The 23,729-nt window shown below is 33.5% G+C and overlaps 2 protein-coding genes across 4 annotated transcripts; one reads left to right on the top strand and one right to left on the bottom strand.

Annotated features, from left to right (window-relative positions):
* The first annotated feature begins 3,013 nt into the window (after positions 1-3,013).
* LOC106752672 (TOM1-like protein 5) lies at positions 3,014-9,603 on the top strand. 3 transcript variants are annotated; one of them, XM_022777226.1, is made up of 11 exons: positions 3,014-3,232; positions 3,709-3,780; positions 4,460-4,580; positions 5,616-5,694; positions 5,933-6,031; positions 6,120-6,233; positions 7,500-7,660; positions 7,951-8,026; positions 8,110-8,195; positions 8,705-8,866; positions 8,970-9,603. In XM_022777226.1, exons 3-11 carry the CDS (start codon positions 4,480-4,482, stop codon positions 9,379-9,381), a joined length of 1,290 nt encoding a protein of 429 aa, XP_022632947.1. In that variant the 5' UTR covers positions 3,014-3,232; positions 3,709-3,780; positions 4,460-4,479; the 3' UTR covers positions 9,382-9,603. The 3 variants fall into 3 exon arrangements, with proteins under 3 accessions (XP_022632947.1, XP_014489890.1, XP_022632948.1); XM_014634404.2 differs by having other exon boundaries at positions 3,709-3,796; XM_022777227.1 differs by lacking the exons at positions 3,014-3,232; positions 3,709-3,780; positions 4,460-4,580 and adding an exon at positions 4,914-4,935.
* Positions 9,604-10,380: 777 nt separating this feature from the next.
* On the bottom strand, positions 10,381-23,491 carry LOC106752752 (ferrochelatase-2, chloroplastic). Its single transcript, XM_022777225.1, has 11 exons — positions 23,044-23,491; positions 22,041-22,368; positions 21,778-21,921; positions 21,108-21,209; positions 20,470-20,573; positions 20,247-20,373; positions 14,623-14,775; positions 11,858-11,958; positions 11,554-11,755; positions 10,892-11,112; positions 10,381-10,498 (listed from the first exon to the last, which is right to left on the bottom strand). The coding sequence occupies exons 1-11, from the start codon at positions 23,160-23,162 to the stop codon at positions 10,495-10,497; spliced, it is 1,605 nt and encodes a 534-aa protein (XP_022632946.1). The 5' UTR covers positions 23,163-23,491; the 3' UTR covers positions 10,381-10,494.
* Positions 23,492-23,729: the final 238 nt, after the last annotated feature.

The raw sequence follows: 23,729 nt of genomic DNA, 5'->3' as shown, positions 1-23,729 counted from the left end.
GTGGAGGTCTCTATAGAAATCTTGTGTAAAAACCTTGACTAATATAGTGCATTGGCTTCCTGGTTGTGGAAGGACACCGGATGTAGGCATTGAGGCCGAACCAGTATAAAAACTCTGTGTTTACTTTCTCTTTCCCTACATTGTTTACTTTAAGTCGACTTTACGATTTACACAATCAACTTTATATTTTCGCTGCACTTAAACTTCTTATTCCTTGCGATTCAAGAAACTGTGTAAAGCTTTATACTTTGCGAAAAAGATTTTTAAAAGACTCTGATTTTTGAACCTCACCAATTCACCCCTCCTCTTGGTGTTGAAACTAAGCCATCCTTTTCCCAACAATTTCAATAAGAAATAAGTAAGACTTTGTTTAGGTCCACTCCTAGAAAAGAGAGGTGCATCACAATGAACAACTTAAATACCAAGTCTTTCCTAGCCATAATATATTCAAACTAGCCTCAAATATTTCTCAAGAGAAATTCTTAATTAAAACAAGAATAAAGATTTTGCTAATAATAAGAATAACTAAAGACTACAAAAAACTCAAACTAAATTAAATGTATATGTGTTATGAGAAAATAAAAACAAATGAAAATAAAAATAAAAATAAGAATCAAAATATTCAAAATACTAACCGTATTCTTCGACAATTGTGCCAAATTTGATACTCTGTCATTGAAGCTATCAAGTTAATACTACTTTATAAGGCAACTTCAATATTGCCAAGTTAGTAGTCAAGAAAATAGATAAGGTTAAAGTAACCCTGAGTCGTTTCTCAACGAATACAAAATTGTTTTTCAATACTTAACTCTTACAGAGACTCTGAAAGATTAGTAAATACTACGCAATGCTTAAAAATAAAAGTGCAAAACTATGCTAATGAAATTAATGTTTAATAAATGTTGTGAGTTTAATTGAAGAACAAGTGAGAAACTTAGAAACAATTATAGTGAAATAGGCTAATTCCGATGCTTTTTTAAGATAGATTCATCATCGATGATCCACGAATTATTATTCAATTGATTATTGTTTGAGTTTTAAATTAATTGAAGTACATTCTCAATTAATCAAAGTAGATTCTCAATCAAAAGCAAGACCTTTCTAAATTATTCATAATAAATTCAACCAAAGTACATTCCCAATCAAGTTTATTGTGTTTAATCATGTTTATTCTTAAATCTCTTAACCAAATTAAAAGTTAATTAATTAAAGTAAATTCTCAATAATTATAGTTGAAATTCTTACCAACAAATCGCAAGTCACCTTCTCCTTATCCCACCAAATTCTTTACCCTTTGAACCTTTTCACAATCACCATATTTTCTCTTCCATTTTACAAAATGTTATTAGGCTATATGACGCCGGAAAAAGTAGAATTCGACGTCTTATAGGCTTTTGATGTTTGAGTCTAGGATATTAAATGTCTTATGTGAGTAAATTTTTCACCTATGCACTAAATGTTTTAATGAATTCACCAAATTTACATGATATACGACGTCGAAAATTTGGATGTACAACATCAAATGACGTTGGAAAATGAGATTTTCGACATCTAGTTCGTATTTTGACAACTCAAGGGTCATTTCTGTTCAGGTTGAAATGATTGCATGCAACTATATAACGTCAAAAAACTAAATTTCCAACATCAATTAACATTGAAAAATGAATTTTTCGACGTTAAATGGACATAGGACGTCGAAAAAATGTGAGTTTCGACGTCTGCATTTATTTTACAACAATGCCATAGGTTATTTGTAATGTTAGTTTTTTTTTTTTTTTGTTCTGACATTGAACGAGAGACGTGGAAAACTTATTTTGCACTAGTGTTATTAGTTTCCTTTACTCATAGATAGACCAACATTCGAGAAAACCTAAAAATAGTTCTAAAAGCATAAGAAACTCTATTTTCTCCTATGAACAAACACAATCACAATCAAGACACACCATTATGTCTATTGATCAATAGAGATTAGCAAAGAAAATTCAAACAATAAAAGTGAACCAAAAAATGCTATATGCAAATAAAAGAGGAATAAAAACCCAACTTACTCTATTGGAAATATTGATCAGACAAAAAAGAATAATTCGCTTTGAGAATCATTCTAATTGTCTTCGATCTTCAAATAAATAAAGAGAATAACAAAAAAAAGAAAAAAAGTTCTATAAAAAAGATTTTTAAAAATATGATATATTTTAAGATAATAAAAATCGTTGATAAAAATTTTATTTATACTTTAAATTTTAAATATTAAAATAACCGAATCTTGATATATTTCTTAAACATAATTTTTTTAACTTTTATATTATTATATTATAAATAAAAGAAAATGGTTCACATACCCAAAAACTAACACGAGACATCAAATGTACTCACTAATCTCAATTTAGATTTCTTAAGTTTCAATTTGATCTGTAAAAAATTATTAGATAGTAAATGATGTGAAATACAAATTTTATATTACACTTTTAAAAGAAAAGTCGAGTTGGATATAAATTAATTTATTAAAATGATATTAAAAATTATTATAGTGATATTTGTTCAAAGTTAGTGTCATTAATATCAAATTCTTGTTAATTTTACGTTCGAAATATTTATTTTTTAAAAAATTAATTAAAGATTATACATTTTCAAAATATAACCAAATAATAGTGATAGATGGGTAAATAAAAATTTTATTTTATAAAATAATTATCTTAAGTATTCAATGAGAAAAAAAAAACTTTAACAATGATTAATTTGATGGATTGGTTGGAAAGAGAAGATTTAGCTTTTGGGACAGACAGCTCTGTGGTGGCGGTGCTGTCTCTTCAAAGAAGTAAACCGTCGTAACAGCCAACCTTAGATTCTCTTCCTACCTATTTTCAATTCCCATAATAATTAAAAATAATGATAATAATAATTTCTTCACTTAATTTCTTTTTATATATTTAATTAATTTAATTCCTCGCTAGTAATAATTGCAAGAACTTCATACGCAAATCCCCTCTCTTATATACATTTACCTTATTCTCCGCAAGCTAACAATTTGTTCACAACCTTGAAATACAGTACCCCACATGCGAATTTCACAATCATCATATTCCAAAAAAGGTTAAAGTTAAGAAAAAAGAAAAAAAAGTAAGAGAATTGGCACTTGATCTTCTGTGAAATCAAATGCTGAAGCTCTTTAGGGCCTATCAGTGTTTCCTCGCCTTCTTCCTCGTCATCTCTATCGTTGTGTCCGTCTTCACAGGTGCTAACTCTCACCCCATAAGATCAAACTCCCCAAAGTTTTCATTTTTGGAAGGTTTTCACTGTTCTTGAGTTTCAACTGTGTTTCTTCGAGTTGTGGGTTTTGTTGTTGTGCCTTAATTCAGATCTGAGACTACTTTAAGTTGTATCGCGATTCAGTTAGATGCTGAAGCAGTTCTTGTTTTTTGTGCTTAATTATGATACCCATTATTTTTATGCTTGCTTAAGAGGAAAAAAAGATGGGAGCAATGGATAGTAGTTTTAATTTCATAGTTCACAGTCTCATTTCATCATTTCCTGTTTTTTGCCCTTCTTGGCTATAAACTTTTTCTTTTCTTTTTTTCTTTCTTCGATTAGTAAGGGTCATACAGATTGTAGTTTTGGCTTATTTTCTTCAATGCATTTTTTTTATGAAACCGAAATTGAGTCATGTATTCTGAATTTTCGGCCTCTTGATTTTATTTATTTATTTTGCAGGTAGTGCATGACATATCCCTTCAGACTTCGATTGCTATTGTGACATGATGACACTTTTCACTTTGGACTGAGGTTAATTTTCTTGAAGGTGATTTGATATTGTTTCAAATTATGAGTGTCGAGATTGCAGTTTTTTTCTGTGTTTTTTCATTCACTGTCCATTTCTCTGCAGATACGTTGTATATATATGAATATGATGATTAACGGTCTGATTGATATGAATCTCTAATTTTTGCTTTGTACTTGTTTAAGGCTAACTTTTGACTAAAACTATGTGATACTGGCTTCTCAAAGATCTAAGAGATACTCTACATTCTATCATGTTATTCATACAGCGACAACAACAAGCCAAGCTTTTATTCCACTGCAAGATATCAAATGACACATAATGTTCTGTTCTGAATTACATATATGGACAAACCATTGGCCTCTAAATTCTTCAGAATGGTTTTGGCGAGAGCTTTTCTGCTCTCCTGTCAAGCTATTCATAGTGAAACAGAGTTGGTTCACCATTTTGTCTTCAACTGATGTTATTCATTATTTAAAGCCATCCTTTTATTTTATTTTTGTCTTTACATTTTTGTTTGTGTATCTTAAATCTGAATTTTACGGTATCCTTTGGAATTTCTATCAGACTAACTTGTTTTCTATAGCAATAGCTGGTAAATTGTCAAACTTTGGTAACTCTTTGTTGCCTGTTTGCCCCTGCTTCTGAAATACCTTTAACGTTTTATATTATATGTATTTTTAGATTAAAATCTAGAAAAAAAGATGGCAGCTGAGCTAGTCAATGGTGCAACAAGCGAGAAACTAGCTGAAACTGATTGGGCAAAAAATATTGAAATCTGTGAGCTAGTTGCTCATGATAGAAGGTAACCAAAATGCTTTTATAACCTTATTCAATGTTGCTTGTTTCTGATTGAACAATGTGAATGAACAGTTGGTGCCAATGGTATAGTTATATCACATGAGACTAAACTCATTTAAATTTGTTAATATATAACCTTTTACGTTTCAGATTTTGACTAAGGAAACTTTTTGAATGTTTGTTTTTTCTTTCTTTGCTTAGGAAACGAACCTATGATCTTTACCATTGCCACCTGAGCTTTGCCAAGTAGCTAACTGTGTGTTTGATGTTGGAGGATAATCCTTATGAATGACCATTTTTCTTTGGTCTGGGTGAAATTGATTGCTGGGTTTTTAGGAATGAGTTATTTTTCATTCTAGGTAAACCTTTTTTTATTCGATTTTTTTTTCTCAAAAGGAAAAGTTGTAACCCTTCAATTATACGCCCTCCATAGTTAGTGTGTGGTTACAATAGCTTACATTGTGTTCAAAGTATCTGTTAAGAAACTAAATGTCTATGTAAGAAGGAAGAAAACAAATAGTTAGTTGGTTAGTTAGGAGGTTATAGTCTTCCTAAAAGAAGAATAAATGTAGGTGGGTTTGGGTTTTTGTTGTTGTGGGGGTCGGTTTTTGGTATGTTGAGAGTATAGACAGGATTCTTAGTGTCCTGTGAGAAGGGAAACATCATCCCTTGACAGTGTTCTTGTTGTATGACTGTTGAGAAATGAATAAACGAGACATATACAGTTCCTAGAGGGTATTTTTTTTGTGTTTTCTATGATTGAAAACATCTTTGAATCGGTTTCTTCTATCAAGAAACCTAACAGTATCTTATGATTGAAATCTTGTAGAGGTTTTGAAGGAAAAGAAACAACTAAGTCCTAAAGATCAAATCTAAAGGAGCTCTTAATTTACAATTCAAATCAAGTTCATGGTTCTTGTTCACCCTATCCGGGCTTGATCATGTTCACTTGATTATGAACATGGATGAACATGTTGGATTGTCAGGATAATCCATACATTGTTTCTGTTTTTAACAATCACATCTTTTGAATATGCAGGCAAGCTAGAGATGTTGTCAAAGCTATAAAAAAGAGACTAGGAAGTAAACACCCTGATACTCAACTTTATTCTGTCATGGTGAGAATAATTACTTTATCATGAATTTAGTTACTCATTATTTTTTGTGTGAATTTCTAAAAGTTGTAACCTATGCTGAAAAACTTGTATAAACACAGTTTGAAACCATATGGTTTTGACTGTATCTGATACAGGAAATCTTGGTTATTTGACATTCTTGTGTTAAATATTTACATTTCTTGCTTTCCTGTTCTGTAGTGTTCTATGTAACCATCTTTGATATATTTTGCTTTTCTAGTTGCTGGAAATGTTGATGAACAATATTGGAGAGCATATTCATGAGCAGGTGATTGATTCTGGAGTTATTCCCATTCTAGTAAAAATTGTGAAGAGAAAGGTTAGTGTTCACTGCAAAGACTTCTGTTATCTATCATTGTCATTTTTTCTTAACCTCTTTTTTATTCTCTCTTGCTCTTTGGTTGCAGTCTGACTTGCCTGTGAGGGAGAGGATCTTTCTCCTATTAGATGCCACACAAACATCCCTTGGTGGTGCGTCTGGAAAGTTTCCACAGTATTATAATGCATATTATGAGTTGGTGGTAAGTACAAATTTGCATACAAAACCCTAGTACATTCATATTGTTTTGATCTGGATTCATTTGATTAATAAGATGTGGTCAGGCTGTTGACTAGGCAAAGAAAGTGTATTTTAACTTTATATGAGTTGGTGATAGGTACAAATTTGCGTACAAAACCCTAGGACATTCTTATTGTTTTGATCTGGATTCATTTGATTAATAAGCTGCGGTTAGGCTGTTAGCTAGGCAAAAAAAGTTTATAGTTTGTGATTTTAAAAGTATAAGAAGAGACTAGCAGTCGTTTTTCAATTGGCAGCAATTGAAATTTTACTTGCTTATTGGAAGGGTATTTTTTTTGTGTTCATATTTAAACTGGATACATGAAGCAAAGAGAAAACTCCTGGTAATTATGGTCAGGTTATAGTTATATGGTAGTAGCATATATAGTTTAGAGTGCAATATGATGACTAAATGGGAAAGGAACTTTGTGCCATGGTGGTATGCCCAAAGGGTCGCAAGAGTACATGTTGGGTTTGTACATCAGGTTCAACCTTGTTGCCCATGTTCTATGGTATAAATGAAATGAGTCTGCATGTAATGCTGGGTGTTACATGTCTGAGAGTTGTGCCTTAGCTAACAACTTAAACTTTTAGTATGGTGGTAAGCACTATTAATCATAGCATGTTTGATATGCTTCTACTTATTTCAAGGATCGGGGAAAATTGTTTCTTGGAGGGAGGGAATGGTATGTGTAGAAGGTAGCACAGGTATATGTTTAATTTCGAGTAAAGTTCAATGCCGAGATCCATATTCAATAGCTTAAATAAGTACTGGATTGCATCTGATCCAAAGTGTTACATGTCATGATGGTTCAAATCCTAGGTTCAACATGTTTGTAAATTGTAATGATCTCAGTTTGAGGGCGAACCTCAGTCAAGCCTAGAGTCTAGAGTTGCACTTCTATTTACAGTTTAAGCTTTTGACATGATGGTAAGAACTCTTGGTCGTATCAAAAGGGGCATGATATATTAAGATCTCAAGGCATGATATGGTGGATGGTAAGCATTTCCAGTGTCACCCATTGCTAATTAACTTCTCTTTATTTGTTTCTTAAAGTATTGACTACTGTCACTTTTCTAGTCCTTTTGTACATAATACAAGTAGTTGCTACAAAAACAATGGTCGCTCGGGAATGCATTTGTTTTTCCAATACCTGTCATTATAATTTATGTGCTCTTTGAACATCACTAAAACAAGGTCATGACATTGGTTTTATTCTTTTTACAGAGTGCCGGAGTGCAGTTTTCTCAAAGGGATCAAGTGGTCCAATCGAACCATCCTAGTTCACAACCTAGTAGGACTAATAATGTACCAAACAGGGAACAGGCTGCTCCTAGACATGAAGCAGTTGCTCCGCAAGCTGAGTCCCAGACTGTCCCTGAATCTAGGTGACTTTTGCTTCAGTTTTAGTAAAATTGTGATTGATAAGATCTTTAAAAAATCCTTCTGTAGATGAATATTTCAAATGTTTTATTGTAGCAAGAGGAATTATTTGCTTTAGTTATATAGATGGAAACTGGGATAAAAAAAGATTTAGTCAAATATGAATATTTATGTTAAATGAAATGAATGATGAGAGGTAGTATTTTCAAAATCTTATTTTGGGTGATTTTGTTTTGATAAGTTCTTTCTGAAACTCTTTTTTCATATCTCATTTTAATGTACATGTCTTTTGTAGCATTATTCAAAAGGCTAGCAATGCATTAGAAGTACTAAAAGAGGTCCTGGATGCTGTTGATGCTCAAAATCCTCAGGTGACTCCCAACCCTAGAGTGAGTTTTAGAATCTAAAAGTAATTCCCTTCTAACTATTACTTTGTAAATGTTTTCTTTTGTAGGGAGCAAGGGATGAATTCACCCTTGACCTTGTAGAACAATGTTCTTTTCAAAAGCAAAGGGTTATGCATCTTGTGATGGCTTCTCGGTAGGCTGCTTCATCTTTCTGTTTATTAATTTCTTTCGATGCCTTTGCTTCTAGTGTATTGGTAGCTCTAATCTAAGATTTTTTGTTTGACACTCATCCTATACTAATTAGCGAACCCAAAAAAGAAAGTTGAGGAAACTTTGTTAATATTGTTTAATAATATATACTCATATCCACTGTACCTTACACGTATTCAAAGCGGGCGAGACCAGAACCTTAGATGAACATGTGCATGTAGATTTTATATGGGAAACCCACAATAGGTATACATATACTCACAGAACATTTGTAGTTTTATTAAGAAATAAGTCATTGAACATTTCTAGTCAGTAACTAATACTCAATGAGTTGAGTAGTTAATTATTCCCAGACTAGAATACCTTTAGCAAGTAGTTTTTTCCTTGTAATTTTCCAAACGTTTATATATTTGTGCATGCACAACCCAGTTTTTTATTATCATTATATGGTTAATTTGTTCCTTAAACTGGTTTTGCATTGGTCTTTTGCAGAGATGAAAGGATAGTATCTCGGGCAATTGAATTGAATGAGCAACTTCAGAAAGTTCTCGCAAGACATGATGATCTTCTTGCTGGCAGAGCTACAGCAACAGCAACTCGGTTCAACCATGAGGAAGCAGAGGAAGAAGAGGAGCCTGAACAGTTAGTCCGAAGGTGCCTTCCCTGTTTTTGGAATTCAACTTATTACACTTTTGTAATGTAGGATGATACTGAATATTCCAAATTCTTTAATCTCTGTTTGGCTAATTCCTTGCAGATTACGTAAGGGAAAGGCTTGTGCAAGACCTGAAGATGAGGAGACAGAAACCGACAACCCTCCCTTGGGTTTACTTGGGGAGAGACTCAATCGTCCATTAATAAGACCACTCTCAATAGAGACACAATTTCGAGATGCTGAAACTCGATCTCCACCTGTTGTGATCCTGCCATCCCGTGAAGCCGACACTCGATCTCCGCCTGTTGTGATCCCACCACCACGGCCAAAACAGAATGGCAATGTTTCTAATCATGTGGCAATTCCACCACCACCTGCAAAGCATGTTGAGAGGGAGAAGTTTTTTCAGGAAAACAAGGATGGCTCTAATTTGTCTGGCCACATGAGAGGCCTCTCCTTGCATAGTCGTAATGGCAGCAGCTCTCACAGTGGAAGCTTTGATTTTAGTGAATGATCTCTTTACAACCGGCTCTTCATATTTTCTTTTCATTTTTGTCTACATTTGGAGTTGGTATTATTGAAAGCTGTTGTGAGGAATTGGTGATTTCTCATTCAGTCTTGGTGAGTAAGGAGATAGGAGGGAAACTAAAAGGGAAACAACATCTGCTTCAGTTTACAAATTACTTGTAATTATGTTATCTGATTATGTGTCGTGACCTGAGGTTTGTGAGTTTCAGGTGCAAGTCTTATAACAATTTTTTTTAACTTTCCCTGGTTTCTAGAAACTACAGTTTTTCTTCCCATGGAACCTTCTAAAAACCTTAAACACAGCTTTTACTTGTTTGTACATGTGTTTGCCTTTTTATTTAACTACGGCGAAACCTACATTCAAAACTAGCTACAATTGCTTGCTTACGTTGCAGATTTGTCTTTCTATTTGATGTGCATATTTTTTGTTTCATGCCAGAAACTAGCTGTGATAATTGTAACTGCTTAAAACGAAGTAAAACGTCCAATAAAATGATTTTTGTTTCTTAATTTAGTACTAGTAAAATACTGAAAGCATTATAAGATATCTTTTTATATTATAACAAAATAAACATTTTTTAAAGTGATTTTCTCTTAATACACCCTTATTGTGATAGACAGTGAAAGAGAAGCGAGGGAAGATGTCTCCATTATTTTTTATTTCCATTTCCGCTCCACTTTGTTCCTTGGTTTCCCATTTATTATCCTCCAATCTTACTCTATGTAGCAACTTTAGCATCACCTTAACTAGTATTTTTTTAATTGAACTCATGTAGAAACTTTAAACGTTTGAAAGCGCTGCAAAAACTGTAACTTTACTAAAAAAATACTGTTCATCCGTAAACTGAGTGTTCATCATCAAAGCTTGTAGAGAGTTACTCAGATGAGGCGATATCCGTTTTTCCTAAACTTTCTTCGTTAAGTTTTGCTAAATGTCTACATCAGTGCTTGTGTGTGGTTCAGGTGCAAAAGAATTGAACAAGAATTTCATCACCTTTTACAGAATCTCTTCTGTTGAACTTGGCAAACATAACAGCTGCTAGTGTTCTCCGATGAGTTCCCACTTCACACAAGAATTTGTTATTGCCTCAACTGCTCATCATCTACAACAGCATAATAGTTTTTCACAATAGATACAAAAACAGTGTAGGATACAAATTTTCTCTCCCGTCTCAATCCTCAAATACAGTACCTAAACTGCATTTGAGAACTCCTGGGTGCATGCCTTGGATCTGAGAAGCATGTGATGCTTAAATTATTGAAATACAAGCAAAACTGAATGGATATAAATTGATCCACTGTCAAGACCTTTTTACACTACTCTAATCATGCATTAACACATTGTAAAGTGTAGCTTGACTATGATAAAAACTACTCAAAAACTGTGTTAAGAACATGATTTGACTGTAGTATAAAAAGCCATGTACTGACAAAGAATCAAAACTGAACTCAACTAAATCCTGTATTTAGAGGGCACATGGTGATTCTTCATTCACCTAAGCGAGGGCCATATTCCGAATTGGTGCAGCAAACCCTTGTCTGTAGTGACTTCAAAAAACAAAAGAAGAAGCACAGCCAACATTGCTACTCTTCCATTCCAAGTTTCAGCACTTTTTGTCCAACCCCACTCCCACACTAAAACTGGTGGTGGCAACTCCTTGCGTTGTGTATCATATGCTGCCAATAACTCTTCTACACTGCCCAGTGGAACAAGGGACTGACAGAGAGTGCAAATTTTCAATCAGATTATAAGATGAAACTATATAGCCACAAAATAGATCATCAATAAATCTACGGAAAATTCTGTCAGTTTTCAATAATGCTTAAAAGAACACTGAATGAAATACTTCCACCATGAATATAATAATAAATAAAAATAATAACAACAGTCTTTTATCATTTTGATTACATGAATCACAAAAAGCTGTGAGGTTCAGTTAAAAACTAAATTCTCAGGAGATACTGTTTACCTCAATATCCCTTTTAATAATATTTTAAAATGTTATTCTTAATCTTCCTTTACCTCCTTTTACAGGACTACAACTTATGTGACTCTCTTCACTGGTGCTTCCAGTGACATGTACCCGTTCTCCAAAAGCCATGCAGATTTCCATCTAGAATATGAAACATAAATTTATATGGGTGTTCAACAGAGTACCTGTCGAGCTTCAAGGTCTGAGGCTGCCAGGGCACCAACATATGGGAGACTCTCAATGACAGCATCTGCCAAATCAGAAATGAAAGTAGGTTCACATCCTAGAGCAGGAACACGCCCCCAATTTTGTATACCAGATTCTAGAGCCAATTCTCTGTATTCAACATCAATTTCTTCTAGAGTTTCAATGTGCTCACTGACGAAGCTGTGAATTAAACAAGGGTTAACAAAATGCATGGAGAGAAGCAAAGAAAAGAGGTGGAGAAGATAAAGAAAAATAGGAGTAAACTAAAACTAGCATATTTACCTAATTGGGACAGCCAGCAGACTTTTCACGCCCTTTTTTCCGAGTTCAATTATGGTCTCATCTGTATAGGGTCTTAACCATTCCACTGGTCCAACTCTACTCTGTAACAACATATTATAGCCAACAGTTAGAAATCCAGAAAAAGAAATTCTAAACCTAAAAGAAGTTCCCAGATCTAGGGTATCATAAAATAGCATGTTTGAAGATATTGTTGGTTTTAACGTATAAGAGGCAAAAGAATAAAAGGGAAACTGATATCTTTTATTGAGCATAAACATAAATATTTATACTACATAATTTGTAACTGACTTTTAAAAAATATATNCTAAACTAATTAATTTAAATAATGCNTAAAATNCTCCTAAAAAATAGAATATGAATATATTTTTATTTAACAGTTTTGATTCTTTCAACCAAATGCTGTTTGAGTCACAAAATTCCAATACTCCTCCTTGACTCAAAGTCAGCATACTTTAAGTCTTTTCGTCCTTGTCCGTATCACCTGAAGTTCCTCTACTTTTGAAAGTCTTGATCACTTTTGGTTTCTTTATCTTTTCATAAACTGCGTCTAACTCTAAGTTGTCAGCGTCTTTCCCCTTTTCAGTATTGCCTTGTTGCTCCGCATTTTCAGCTTTTGTTTCAGGAAGAGTTGTCTTAGGATGTTTTTCTTCTTCTAATTTTTCTGGTTTAATTTGACTTCCACCAACTTTAACACCCACTAGCTTTACTTGCCATTCAGAGATGGTATTCTTTTAGGTCTTCCGACATTATGCAGCTTGTTTGTTGCTCTCCATTTGTGTTTTGGAAAATGCAACCTCGTTTGTTTTCCATATTGCAAAGTTGTACATACGGATGATTTGTCTTCCAATTCAAACAACCCTTGTACCTGCATTTTATCTTCAACCTTGTGCACAACAAATTGCTCTTTATTAATCAAATTCAAGGCGAAGCTCTTGCCTTTCATTTGAACTNTGAACAACTCTTTATTATCCAAATCTTTAATCATGCAACTTTTATCTTCAAATAAAACTTTATACCCTTTCTCTAGAAGTTGGCCAACACTCAACAAGTTTTGGTCAATTTCAGGAACATATAAAACATCAGTAATTAATTTCAATCCTGTGCAACCTTTGATCGCGATGGTTCCTTTACCCTTCACTGTTATTTTTGCCCCGTTTCCAATTCTGACATTTGTGTTGTAGGTTGCATCAAGATCTTTGAATAATTTTTGATCGTAAGTCATGTGATTCGTGCAACCACTATCAATTAGCCAACTTTCTGTTGATCTTGTAGTGGCAAAACAAGAAACAACAAAAAGTTCTTCTTCTCCACCGTCTTCAACCACAACTTGTACATTCTCTTGTTTTTCTGATGACTTGCATATTTTCTCCANNTGCCCTAATTGTCCACATTTATGGCATTTCACATCTGGCCTCCACCAACACTTTGTATGTGGATGATTATTTTTCTTACAAAAAGGACATGATGGAAAAACATTAGAGGATTTGTTATAATTTTTGTGGCTGGAACTTCCTAACCTTTTTTTCAGCAATTTAGCTGCCAAAGCCCCTTCAATGTGACCTTCTTCTCTCATGAGTCTTCTTTGTTCTNGAGCCTGAAGTGCTGACAAAAGTTCTGCCAAGGTAATAGTAGAGAGATCTTTTGAGTTCTCCAAGGAANTCAATGTGGCTTCATATCTTTCTGGAATTGTTGCAAGTATTTTTTGAACAATTCGAGAGTCAGGAATCTCAGTGCCTAGAAGACGTATTTTGTTTGCAATGCCGAGAAGTTTGTCCGCATAATCTTTGATCGTCTCTGAATCTTTCANCTTCTGCATCTCAAGTTCTCGAACCAGATTCAAAGCTTGCATTCCTTTGACTCTCTCATTGCCTTCATATTCTTCCTTCAAAAACTTCCAGATTTCATGTGCCGTTTTCAATGTCATTATTCTGTTGAAAATGACTGGAGATACCGCTGTGAACAAAATTGATTTGGCTTTGGACTTTCGAAGTCTGCTTTCTTTGTGATTTTTCATTTGAGCAATCGTAGGATTATCTGGCAAGGGAGCCACTTCGTAGTCTTGTTCTACCGCTTCCCATACATCGTTAGCATCTAGATATGCTTCCATTTTGACAGCCCACATTTGATAGTTTTGTCCATCAAATACATGTATAGAAACCGTAGCAAACGAGGTTTGAGATTCCATTTTATGTGTGGTGGCTATTTTGTGGTTGTAGGTGTTTATGGGTTATATCACAGATCCCGTAAGATCCTTTTTGCTCTGATACCAATTGTTGATTTTAACGTATAAGAGGCANAAGAATAAAAGGGAAACTGATATCTTTTATTGAGCATAAGCATAAATATTTATACTACATAATTTGTAACTGACTTTTAAAAAATATATGCTAAATTAATTAATTTAAATAATGCCTAAAATCCTCCTAAAAAATAGAATATGAATATATTTTTATTTAACAGTTTTGATTCTTTCAACCAAATGCTGTTTGAGTCACAAAATTCCAATAGACGGACTAATTGTAAAGAAATTCTAGCAAGGAGCTTTCTTTATGTGAGCGTTGGTGAACATGACGATCTATTATTGAATATTATTGCCTACTGAATCACTCAACTGAGAGAATTTCCAATTATGATTTCGGTGAGGGCAATATAACGGCATTTTAGTAGAAAATCTAAAAAAGAAAAAGTAATAGAAATCAGAACTTAGAGAGAATAAACTGCTGGGGAAAACAAAAAGGAGTTACCTGATAAGCAAGGGTGTAGGCATTAGTTATCTTTCTCGTCTCAAGTTCTTCCATGATCAAATCCACACATTCCTCCATTTCAACCTTGTATGGATCACCAGCCTCTTCCACATAGGCCAGAGGCACCCCATGTGCACTGAAGAATATCATCACCTGCAACAAGCATGAATTACTTGGACTCATACAAACACAGAAACAAGTGCAAATATGCTGGACTGAATAAACAAACACTGGATTCTGATTAAAGTATAGAAATGATCTGCTTTTTAAGCCAAATTTGAGTACATTGTAAACAAACACAAGGTTTCCCCCTAGCGAGTTTCCTTCTCCAAAACACTGGAAATGACAATCTAACACCTTAATTTCTCTTTAATGGTCTATTACACAACTTATATACCACTATGTTTGCTAAATCATAACCTATGTCTGTGTAATCTGAAATTAATATTGAAATTATTGCCTCAACTTATTAATGCAGAATTGTAACAGCTTAAATCAGATTTTTACTTATCAATGCCTCCCAGTACAGAAGCAGCCTCATCCCTAAGGCTTAAATAAGGAAACTTGTAACATCCCGATTTTTTGAGATGTCATGGTGCTATTTTTTTTTCAAAACTCTTCTATAAAACATTCATGAAAGATAATAATCTTTATTTGATTAAAAATACGAAAGCTAAACATAACCATAAATGTTGTTTGAAAATCTATGAATATCACTTTTACATAAATATACCAAACCCGGAAAAACTTTTAAATAATAGAAAGTAAATAATAAATCCCCGAACATAACATCTCAACTCTCGCCAGCTACTCAGATACGGTCTTATCTGCAAACCATCTACTCCCGTACAAGTACGATCATCGTAGGTGGAAACCACAACGACAACTTCCAGGGTGAGCAACCAAAATCATCTTATCATACAATATACAATTATATTAACCACAATAATAACCAAATCATAAACATATTATCACAACGTTACCATCACAACATTAACATCACAAAAACATCAACACTCAATGGTCTATTTCCTCAACACTACCACACCACCTAACCACCATAACTAATTTATTATGAGTCACACAACATCCTCTTCCCGTATCAGACATCCAAATAAAATCTCTTTCCCGCATCACCCGGACGAAGATTCACCACTATTAGACCATCCTCTTCCCGCATCACACGGTCGAAGAGAATTTCTTTCCCGCATCATACGACCGAAAGAGTCATTACTACCAAACCATATCTTCCCGCATCACACTTAACTCTTCTTCTCTCTCCCACTTTCACCCACTTTCACATCACCCATCATCATCATCACTCCAAATTTACCATGCACACCAACAATCATACAAATTGCAACATATAATAAAGAATATCATACAATGTCAAACCCTACACACACACAAGGTAATTCCAGTCACTCCCCTTACCTGGTCTCATACGATTTTTGTTTCCAGGATCACCAAGAAAACTTCACAACATCACCAGTCCTCCCACTTTTGATGCCCCGTTCTCGGCTCTATTTTCTCCTAGAAACATCTTTTCCCTCCCTTATCTTTCTAATTTTCGTTTTTTCCTTATAGGGTAACAAAATGCCAACCCCTTTTTACTCTTCTCCTTTTTATCCTCTTCTATTCTATCTCTATCCTTTTAATCTTAATAAAATCTCTCAGTTTATATCTAAAACCACTAAAATTTCCTCTCTTATTCTATCTTAACTACCTTTTAAAATATCATCAACCACCAAATCTTCTTAAAATCTACAATATCTAATAATGATTTTATCTAATAATAATATTTCTTTTAATCTTTAAACCCACTAAGATTATATCTCGTATCTCCATTTAACTAATTTTTAAAATAACAACAACTAAATCTTTTAAAAGATTTACATAATATTATTTTATTAAATATCCAAATTATTTAATTTGCATACTTTTCTTTTTTACACCCTCTCTTAATTAATTTCTACACCAATTAAATAAAGGTAGAAGACCCTTTTTTCCCTAGACAAAAAAATATAAAAATAAAAAAATAACTTAACAATTATGTTCTAACAAAAATATAAACTCAAGAACACTAATCTCCAAATAAAATTCCAAACCCTCAAAACAACTTTATTTTTAAAACCCCTAATTTCTCGAATCTTACAAAACTGTCCTTTGCAGTTAAAAATTTAAGTTTGGTTCTGATGTGAATCCAACCAATGAGGACATGCCACTTTTCTGCAGTTTTTAATTAGTTTGTTTAAAAAATGGCCCAATCCTTAGTAAACTTGGCTGACCAAATTATGTTTTGAGTTAATCAATTAATGGGCTTTATTTTGGTTTTATTTCAAGTTGTAATAAGGGCCCAATTGGGCACTTAGTCATCAACCTTTGAAAGACCAAAAGGATGCAAAACTGAATACTTTTGAGTGACTTTTGGTTGCCACATTTCAGTTACAACATTAACTATTTTTTAATTATGATGTCTAATGCTTTTAATAAGCCGAACCATTTTCAAAAAAAAAAAGAGGTGAAGTTTTAAGGAGAAATATTAGAGTTTTAACTCTTTTATTTTAGTGACAGTAATTTTCCTAAGTCTTAGAGTGATTCAATAACCCTTGGTAGTATCAAAGGACTTCCCATCCTTTGTGTGTCACCTCCCTCAGAAAGAGTGATTCTTCCTTCTACCTTTCACAATTCTATCCATGTTTATCTCATCGTTCCTATGTGTTCAGATTAAGTGATTCATGAGCCTAAATTGATGTTTAGAACATGAATTTTCACCTTGTTTTGGAATCACCCAAATCGGAGTTTTATAGCTTGAAATATTGATGTTTCTAAAATAGTGTCAACCTTCTCACTAATTTTCCAAATTTCCTACAAGGTTCTAGTCCTATAGATCCTAAATCAATCATTGAGCAAATGGGGTTCACATCATTTGGTATTAGAGCTTCGGCTCTAGGTTTGGAATGGTGATAGAAGTTTTCTACACAAGGTGTTTGATCAAAGGTCACCCATGTTTAGTTGCATACGATCAGGGAAGCACCAAAGTGTTGTGAGCAAAAGATTGGTGGAGAAAACAAGCTCTCATCCGAATCAAGCATGGATTAGATTCACTACGAGACAGTGTGTGCAAGAAGTATTTTGTGATATTGTTCCCATGGACTCTTGTCATCTTCTTTTACGATGGTCATGACTTCGTTTTAAAACATTCAATCTTGATGAAAGCTCACTTTATTGGAGGCATGAGAGACAACAAATTAAGTTGAAATTTATGACACCAGGACAAGTTATTAAGGATCAACATAGGCTGAAGGAGAAAATGGAAAAATAAAGAATAGAGAAAGAAGCAAAAGAGAGTGGAGAAAGAATGAGAGAAAGAAAGAAGAGAAAATGAAAAAAAAGAAAAAGAAAGCATGAATAGTTTATTTGTCAATGATTTTTCTTCTATTGTTTGTGATGTCATTTTATATGAACAAAAGGATGGGCACATGAATGAAATACACCAACTTCCATGTTTGAAATGGAAGCTTGTTCATAACAAAAGGATGGGCACATGAATGAAATACACCAACTCTCACGTTTGAAAAGGAAGCTTGTTCATAGTGCTTTATTATGCATCCAGTCTGCTGATGAAAAACAAAGTCTCGAGGATAATGAAACACAACAAATGGAGTTATTTGTTGTTACATATGAAGGTGAGGGAGTGTTGGCAAGGGAAGTACTCCACGGATTGAAACCGATTGAAAGGAACAAATCTAAATTTATTCAAGTTGCATTGCACTTGATCCTCGAGGACAAGAATTAGTTTCAAGTTGTGGAAAAATAAAGTCCTTCCCAAGGACTTAATAAACTTTTAATAAAACTAGTGGGAAAATAAAGCCATAAGATTCGGGACGAATCTTCTCGAAGGAGGTTATGATGTAAATCCAACCAATGATGGGACGCGCCACTTTGCAGCAATTTTTAAGTAATTAGTTTGTTTAAATAATGGTCCAATCGTTTGTAAAATTGACTGACCAATTAATGGGCTTTATTTTGGTTTTATTTCAAGTTGTAATAAGGGTCCAATTAGCCACTTAGTCATCAACTTTTGGAAGACCAAAAGGACGCAAAGATGAAGCTTTTTGGTGACTTTTGGTTGCCATATTTCAATTGCAATCAGCCATTAACTCTTTTGTAATTCTGATGGTTAAAGCTTTTAATAAGTTGATCCATTTGCATAAAAAAAAAAGTGAAGTTTTATGCAGAAATATTACAGTTTTAACTCTTTTATCTTAGTGAAAGTAATTCTCCTAAGTTTTTAAGTGATTCAAGAACCCTTGGAAGGACTCTCCCATCCTTTGTGTTCTGTCTCCTTTGAAAAGAGTTATTCTTTTGTTCCACCTTTCACAATTTTGTCCAGGTTTATTTCGTAGACATAACTTTCATTCTACATGTCCAAATTAAGTGATTCTTGAGCCTAAATTGAAGTTTTGAAAGTGGACTTTCACCTTGTTTTGGAATCACCCCAATTGGAGTTCTATAGCTCAAGATATCGACCATTCTCAACCTTCTCATTAATTTTCCAAATTTCCTAAAGGTTCTAACCCTAAAGATCCTAAATCAGTCCTTGTGAAATGGAGTTCACATCAGGTTCCATCCGTTAAACTTTGAATTCTACTTCTCCCTCATTGTTTCTATCAATTATAATAATTAGTTTTAAATTGGAATAATTAGCCTTTATTACCTAATTCTTGTAAATTTACTTTCTCTTTATTTAATTTAATTATTAGTGTTAAATATCAATTATTATAATTGATATTAAATTGGTGGAGTTTATTCCCTTCTAACTCTTTCCAATTAGGCTATCAATTTGTATATTTATACTATTGCAATCCAATGATCAAATAAGAAATTCATCCAAAATACTTTTCTATAGTTTCTTCTCAAAGAGACCTTGTTCCCTCCTTCTAATCCGCCCATGATAAGCTATAATCCATGTGCCACAGTTTCTGAAACACAAATTTTTGTGAATTACAATCGCAGAACTTGCACCTGTTTTGATTGCATTTCATTCTGCCGGGTTTCATACTTGCAAAAGAAACAAGGTTAGACCATTTGTTGAGCACACACGAATACTGAATTATAGAAATAAGTTGATTTTTAGGCTAGATTTAAGTACAAACATCATCAGATACAAGGGTTCACACTAACAGGAAGTTTCCGCCAAAACATCAACAATAAAAATCTGATGACTTAATTTTTATGGTCTTTTTAAAAGTCTACATCACTATAACTGTCATATCATACCCTATAACTGCCTAATCCCGAAATAATATAAAAACAACTACCTAATAACTTCCCAGTACAGAATTATAATTTCCTAAACCATAGTTTGCCCTATCAAACTAAATTGCAGGAAATATACTTCTCAGCAATGCCAAACGAAGATATAAAGTAATAACAATAGTTGTCAACAGAGCAATCTCAATAAAACAAAGTAAGATATATCTTAAAAGTATGATGAAATCAAGCATAGTTAGTTTGCAATCTGTTATCCAACGGTCAAGATTTGAATTATTAAAAACGTCAAGGAACCATGCCCTTTTTATAAGTAGTTTAAATTTAAAAAGATTAAAAAATTGTTGAACCTCCTCAGGGCAGTCAAAACTCTTCAGCTCTTTTTCAATTAAATTTGCCATGGCCTTTATGTATCCTTCACGCTGATACCATGATGGTATTACCGTGTGCTGCATGTTGACTAGATATTCATCATCTCTGAAGAACCAACAATAATTCACAATATAACAGAAAGTTAGATAGTTTATATATTTGAAGTATAATAAATGAGATAATTTTTTTTTCAATAATCACCGGAATATATTCTCCAGCAGACGTAGGCTTGATCCACTGGTTGAGATTGAGAATTGAGGATAAAGTGGAAGAACAACAAGCTTTGTAATTCCATCCCTTTTAATCTACACAATATATTTGACCGAATAAATTAATTATAATCAGGTAGGCAAGAAATCACAAAAAGGATAAATGATAAATATCATTCCAAAAGTTCTCACAATTTTAATAAAATTTCATGATTCTTTAAGATTTATTTTCAATACTATCGTTTAGTCTTTCTTTGCTAATCAGAGCTCAACACTTGTGTTCACATAAGCATGTGAATTGTGCTCACTTGCATACAGTATGAAGAGACAAGAAAATATTTCAAGCTAATTACTGAAAATCTTAGTAAAAAGTTTAGGAGTCAGATTTAATTGGTATTGGCAAAGACAACTTCACAAGGATAGAACACATTGGCTACATGGAAGCTGCCCAATAATGCATTATCAAAGACAATTGCTTCAAGCAACCCTTTGAAATGTTGCAAGCTTCCTTTTAGAATATGAAGCACAGAACTACATCTTTTAACTCAGATTGAAGGACAATAATAGGGAAGAGAATCCACCAATGACATGATCTTAAGCAAATTCTTTTGCAGTTTACATCTGAACTACCTGCTCAATAGCTTCTTCAGTGAAAGGATGCCAGTAACGCATTCCAACATATACTTTAGCTGGGACATTCTTTTCCCAAAGAGATTTTCTCAAATCTTCAGCCTGTGAAGGAGCTCATTAGATGAACCAGGGCTACTAGGAAACTAATAGAGTCAAACAAAAGTACCTATTTAAGGGAATGATTATGTAATGTATCCCATATTATTATAAATTGGTTGTAAAATCTAAATGGATCACTGAAATTTGAAAACCTTGATTTAGTTGGTTGGAAAATTATTAAAGATGACTTGACAGTATAACCTTGCCCAGGTTAGTAACTTAAAATACCTACCGGGAAAAAAAAATTCTACTATAATAGTATCCACATATATTAATTATAATCTATAAATACAATAGCTAAATGAAATTGAAATGCACATGACACTGATTTCTAGAAATCTCTTTGAAATTTTTGTATATACTTTTGGGCTGTTCTTTCGCCTTACATAACCTCAAGTTGAGAAAATTGGCAAGCGACAAATTTCATGTATGGTAAATATAAACAGCTCAACTCCCTCTCAAATATAATCAGGTCAATTTGTGGAAATAGAAATTGGAAGTATCTATTTACAAATTTGACTATAAAATATGTCATATCGGAAAAGAAACAAATTGATAGGAAGAGTCATGCCTGTGCATCAGTCATACGTCTGAGAGGAGAGCCACCACCGATGGAAGCATAGCCTTCTTTGCTCTTTGGGGCCCTTACAACCGATACAAATTGGGCCAATGGCTTTTGAAGAAAACTAAATATCCTTGGCAATCGTATTATATCCTGTGTGATTGTACATAATATCAAAAGAATTGATAATTTCAAGTTACTATCAACCTAAAGGAACTGAAGGATAACAAATGACAGCTCAAATGCAAAGTGTGTAAAACCAAGTGTATTACCGGGTCGGAAAAAAGGTTAAACAAAAAAGGCTGCACATCTTCTAGAGTCTCTGGACCTCCAAGGTTTAACAGTAACACTCCAATCTTATCATCACCAATACGAGTTGTATCAGAAACATCTTGAGACGTAGAAGTTGCTAAAGATCCTACTGAGAACAACTGTTTGTTGAGTGATTGGTTGGAAACCGGGGATTGTGCTTCAGACCACCATGGAGAACTTCTGAAGGATTTGTAATTTTTCAAGGGAATAATATTAAAAGAAGCCTCTATATGAGCTCCAAAGCAGCGATACTTCTTCTGATAGGTACAGACTGTCTGTGGCAACAACCTATTAACATAAAAAAAAGTTACATACGTTGTTGTTAATCTTGACATTTTTAGTAACAAATTTGACCCAAAGGCTACACACTTTTGTAATAGGTGTCAAATATGATCATATTGAATTTTAGAAGGCCAAGAAAAGTTGGACTTTGACAACTCAATGCCGCAAAGATTATCCACATAAAAAATGATTGGAATAAAGTGTAGCAGTTTGCAGCTTCAGGGAAAAAATGCAACTAAAGTTTAAATCTGCGAAATTTTATGTTCATGGACAATAAACTTGAAAAGAAAACAAAGAGTGCTTGATTCTAAGGATATTTGCTCAGGTAAACCTATCATTTAAGTAAAATTAAACTCCACTCCACAATTAAGCTTAAGTAGCAACCTTACCATCCAAAGAGTAAATCATAATCTTGAATACCTGCATCATTATCTGAGAAATGCCATTTTCATTATTTATAAAAACATTGTCCAATAATCCTTCTTATAAATGCCAGTACCAATAAATTAAAATTTAGAACGGACACTCTTTACTGTGATTCTGATTAATTAACTCCAATTCAAGTCACGCCAAGAATCCGTTACAGGGATGAAATGGAAAAGGTGTTGGATAGGAAAAACATAGGTCAGACAGAAAAGAAAAATACAAAAGCATCAGAATCATGAAAAGTGGAACACTTACAGAGGATACTTGAGGTTACGAGAAGCATGAGTGAGGCATGGAGGAGGACGAAGCACATGGGAGGAAGAAGAAGAAGAAGAAGATGCTGATGATGAAGGGGCATGAAATGGAGAGTTCATAGCTTCAATAACAGTGATAGATCAACACAGTCCAATGCTATGAAGAAGAACTACCCAGAAAGAAATATAGCGAAAAACCCAATTCCAATTAATGTGGAGGAGAAGGCTGAAAGAACTAGAAAGAGGGTAGTTGGGTGAGAATGAGATTGGTGAGAAAGTTTGTCTTTTTTTTTCATTGTTCACTTGTTTTAGGGCAGAGGAAGTGTTGTAGTGTATTGGTACATGAATTCCTCTGAATGTTGAGGCAGAAAAGGGACCCTCTTGAAGTTATGGCTGATGTTGGAGTTGTGAGGTAGAGGCAGGTCAGACTCAAATCAATTCGGACCACTTCTTTTCGTTTATCTTAATCTTCACTTCAATTATTTACTTTATATATATGTAAAGGGAAATTCTTAATTTACTTTCTCAGTTCTCAGACACAGGGCTATTCAGGTCAATTGCAACGATTTCTCTGATACAGAATATGTCTTACAAACTTAGAAAGATATACTCAGCAAAATAATGTTAGTTCTGTATTTGGCTTCTTACTTGTTAAAATAACTATTTATAATAAAGAAATATTTATAA

Source organism: Vigna radiata, unplaced genomic scaffold, assembly GCF_000741045.1.
Source record: "Vigna radiata var. radiata cultivar VC1973A unplaced genomic scaffold, Vradiata_ver6 scaffold_43, whole genome shotgun sequence".
In the NCBI taxonomy this organism is placed as follows: Eukaryota; Viridiplantae; Streptophyta; class Magnoliopsida; order Fabales; family Fabaceae; genus Vigna; species Vigna radiata.
This window is presented reverse-complemented; position numbering and strand designations above follow the sequence as displayed.

Coding starts and splice junctions, on each gene's coding strand:
- LOC106752672 (XM_022777226.1), top strand. CDS start 4,480: ATGGCAGCTGAGCTAGTCAATGGTGCAACAAGCGAGAAACTAGCTGAA. Junction 6,234..7,499: donor ATGCATATTATGAGTTGGTG/GTAAGTACAAAT, acceptor TTCTTTTTACAG/AGTGCCGGAGTGCAGTTTTC. Junction 7,661..7,950: donor CAGACTGTCCCTGAATCTAG/GTGACTTTTGCT, acceptor TGTCTTTTGTAG/CATTATTCAAAAGGCTAGCA.
- LOC106752752 (XM_022777225.1), bottom strand. CDS start 23,162: ATGAACTCTCCATTTCATGCCCCTTCATCATCAGCATCTTCTTCTTCT. Junction 20,574..21,107: donor CTGAAGAAGCTATTGAGCAG/GTAGTTCAGATG, acceptor TATATTGTGTAG/ATTAAAAGGGATGGAATTAC. Junction 11,113..11,553: donor CAGACCTTGAAGCTCGACAG/GTACTCTGTTGA, acceptor ACTCTCTGTCAG/TCCCTTGTTCCACTGGGCAG.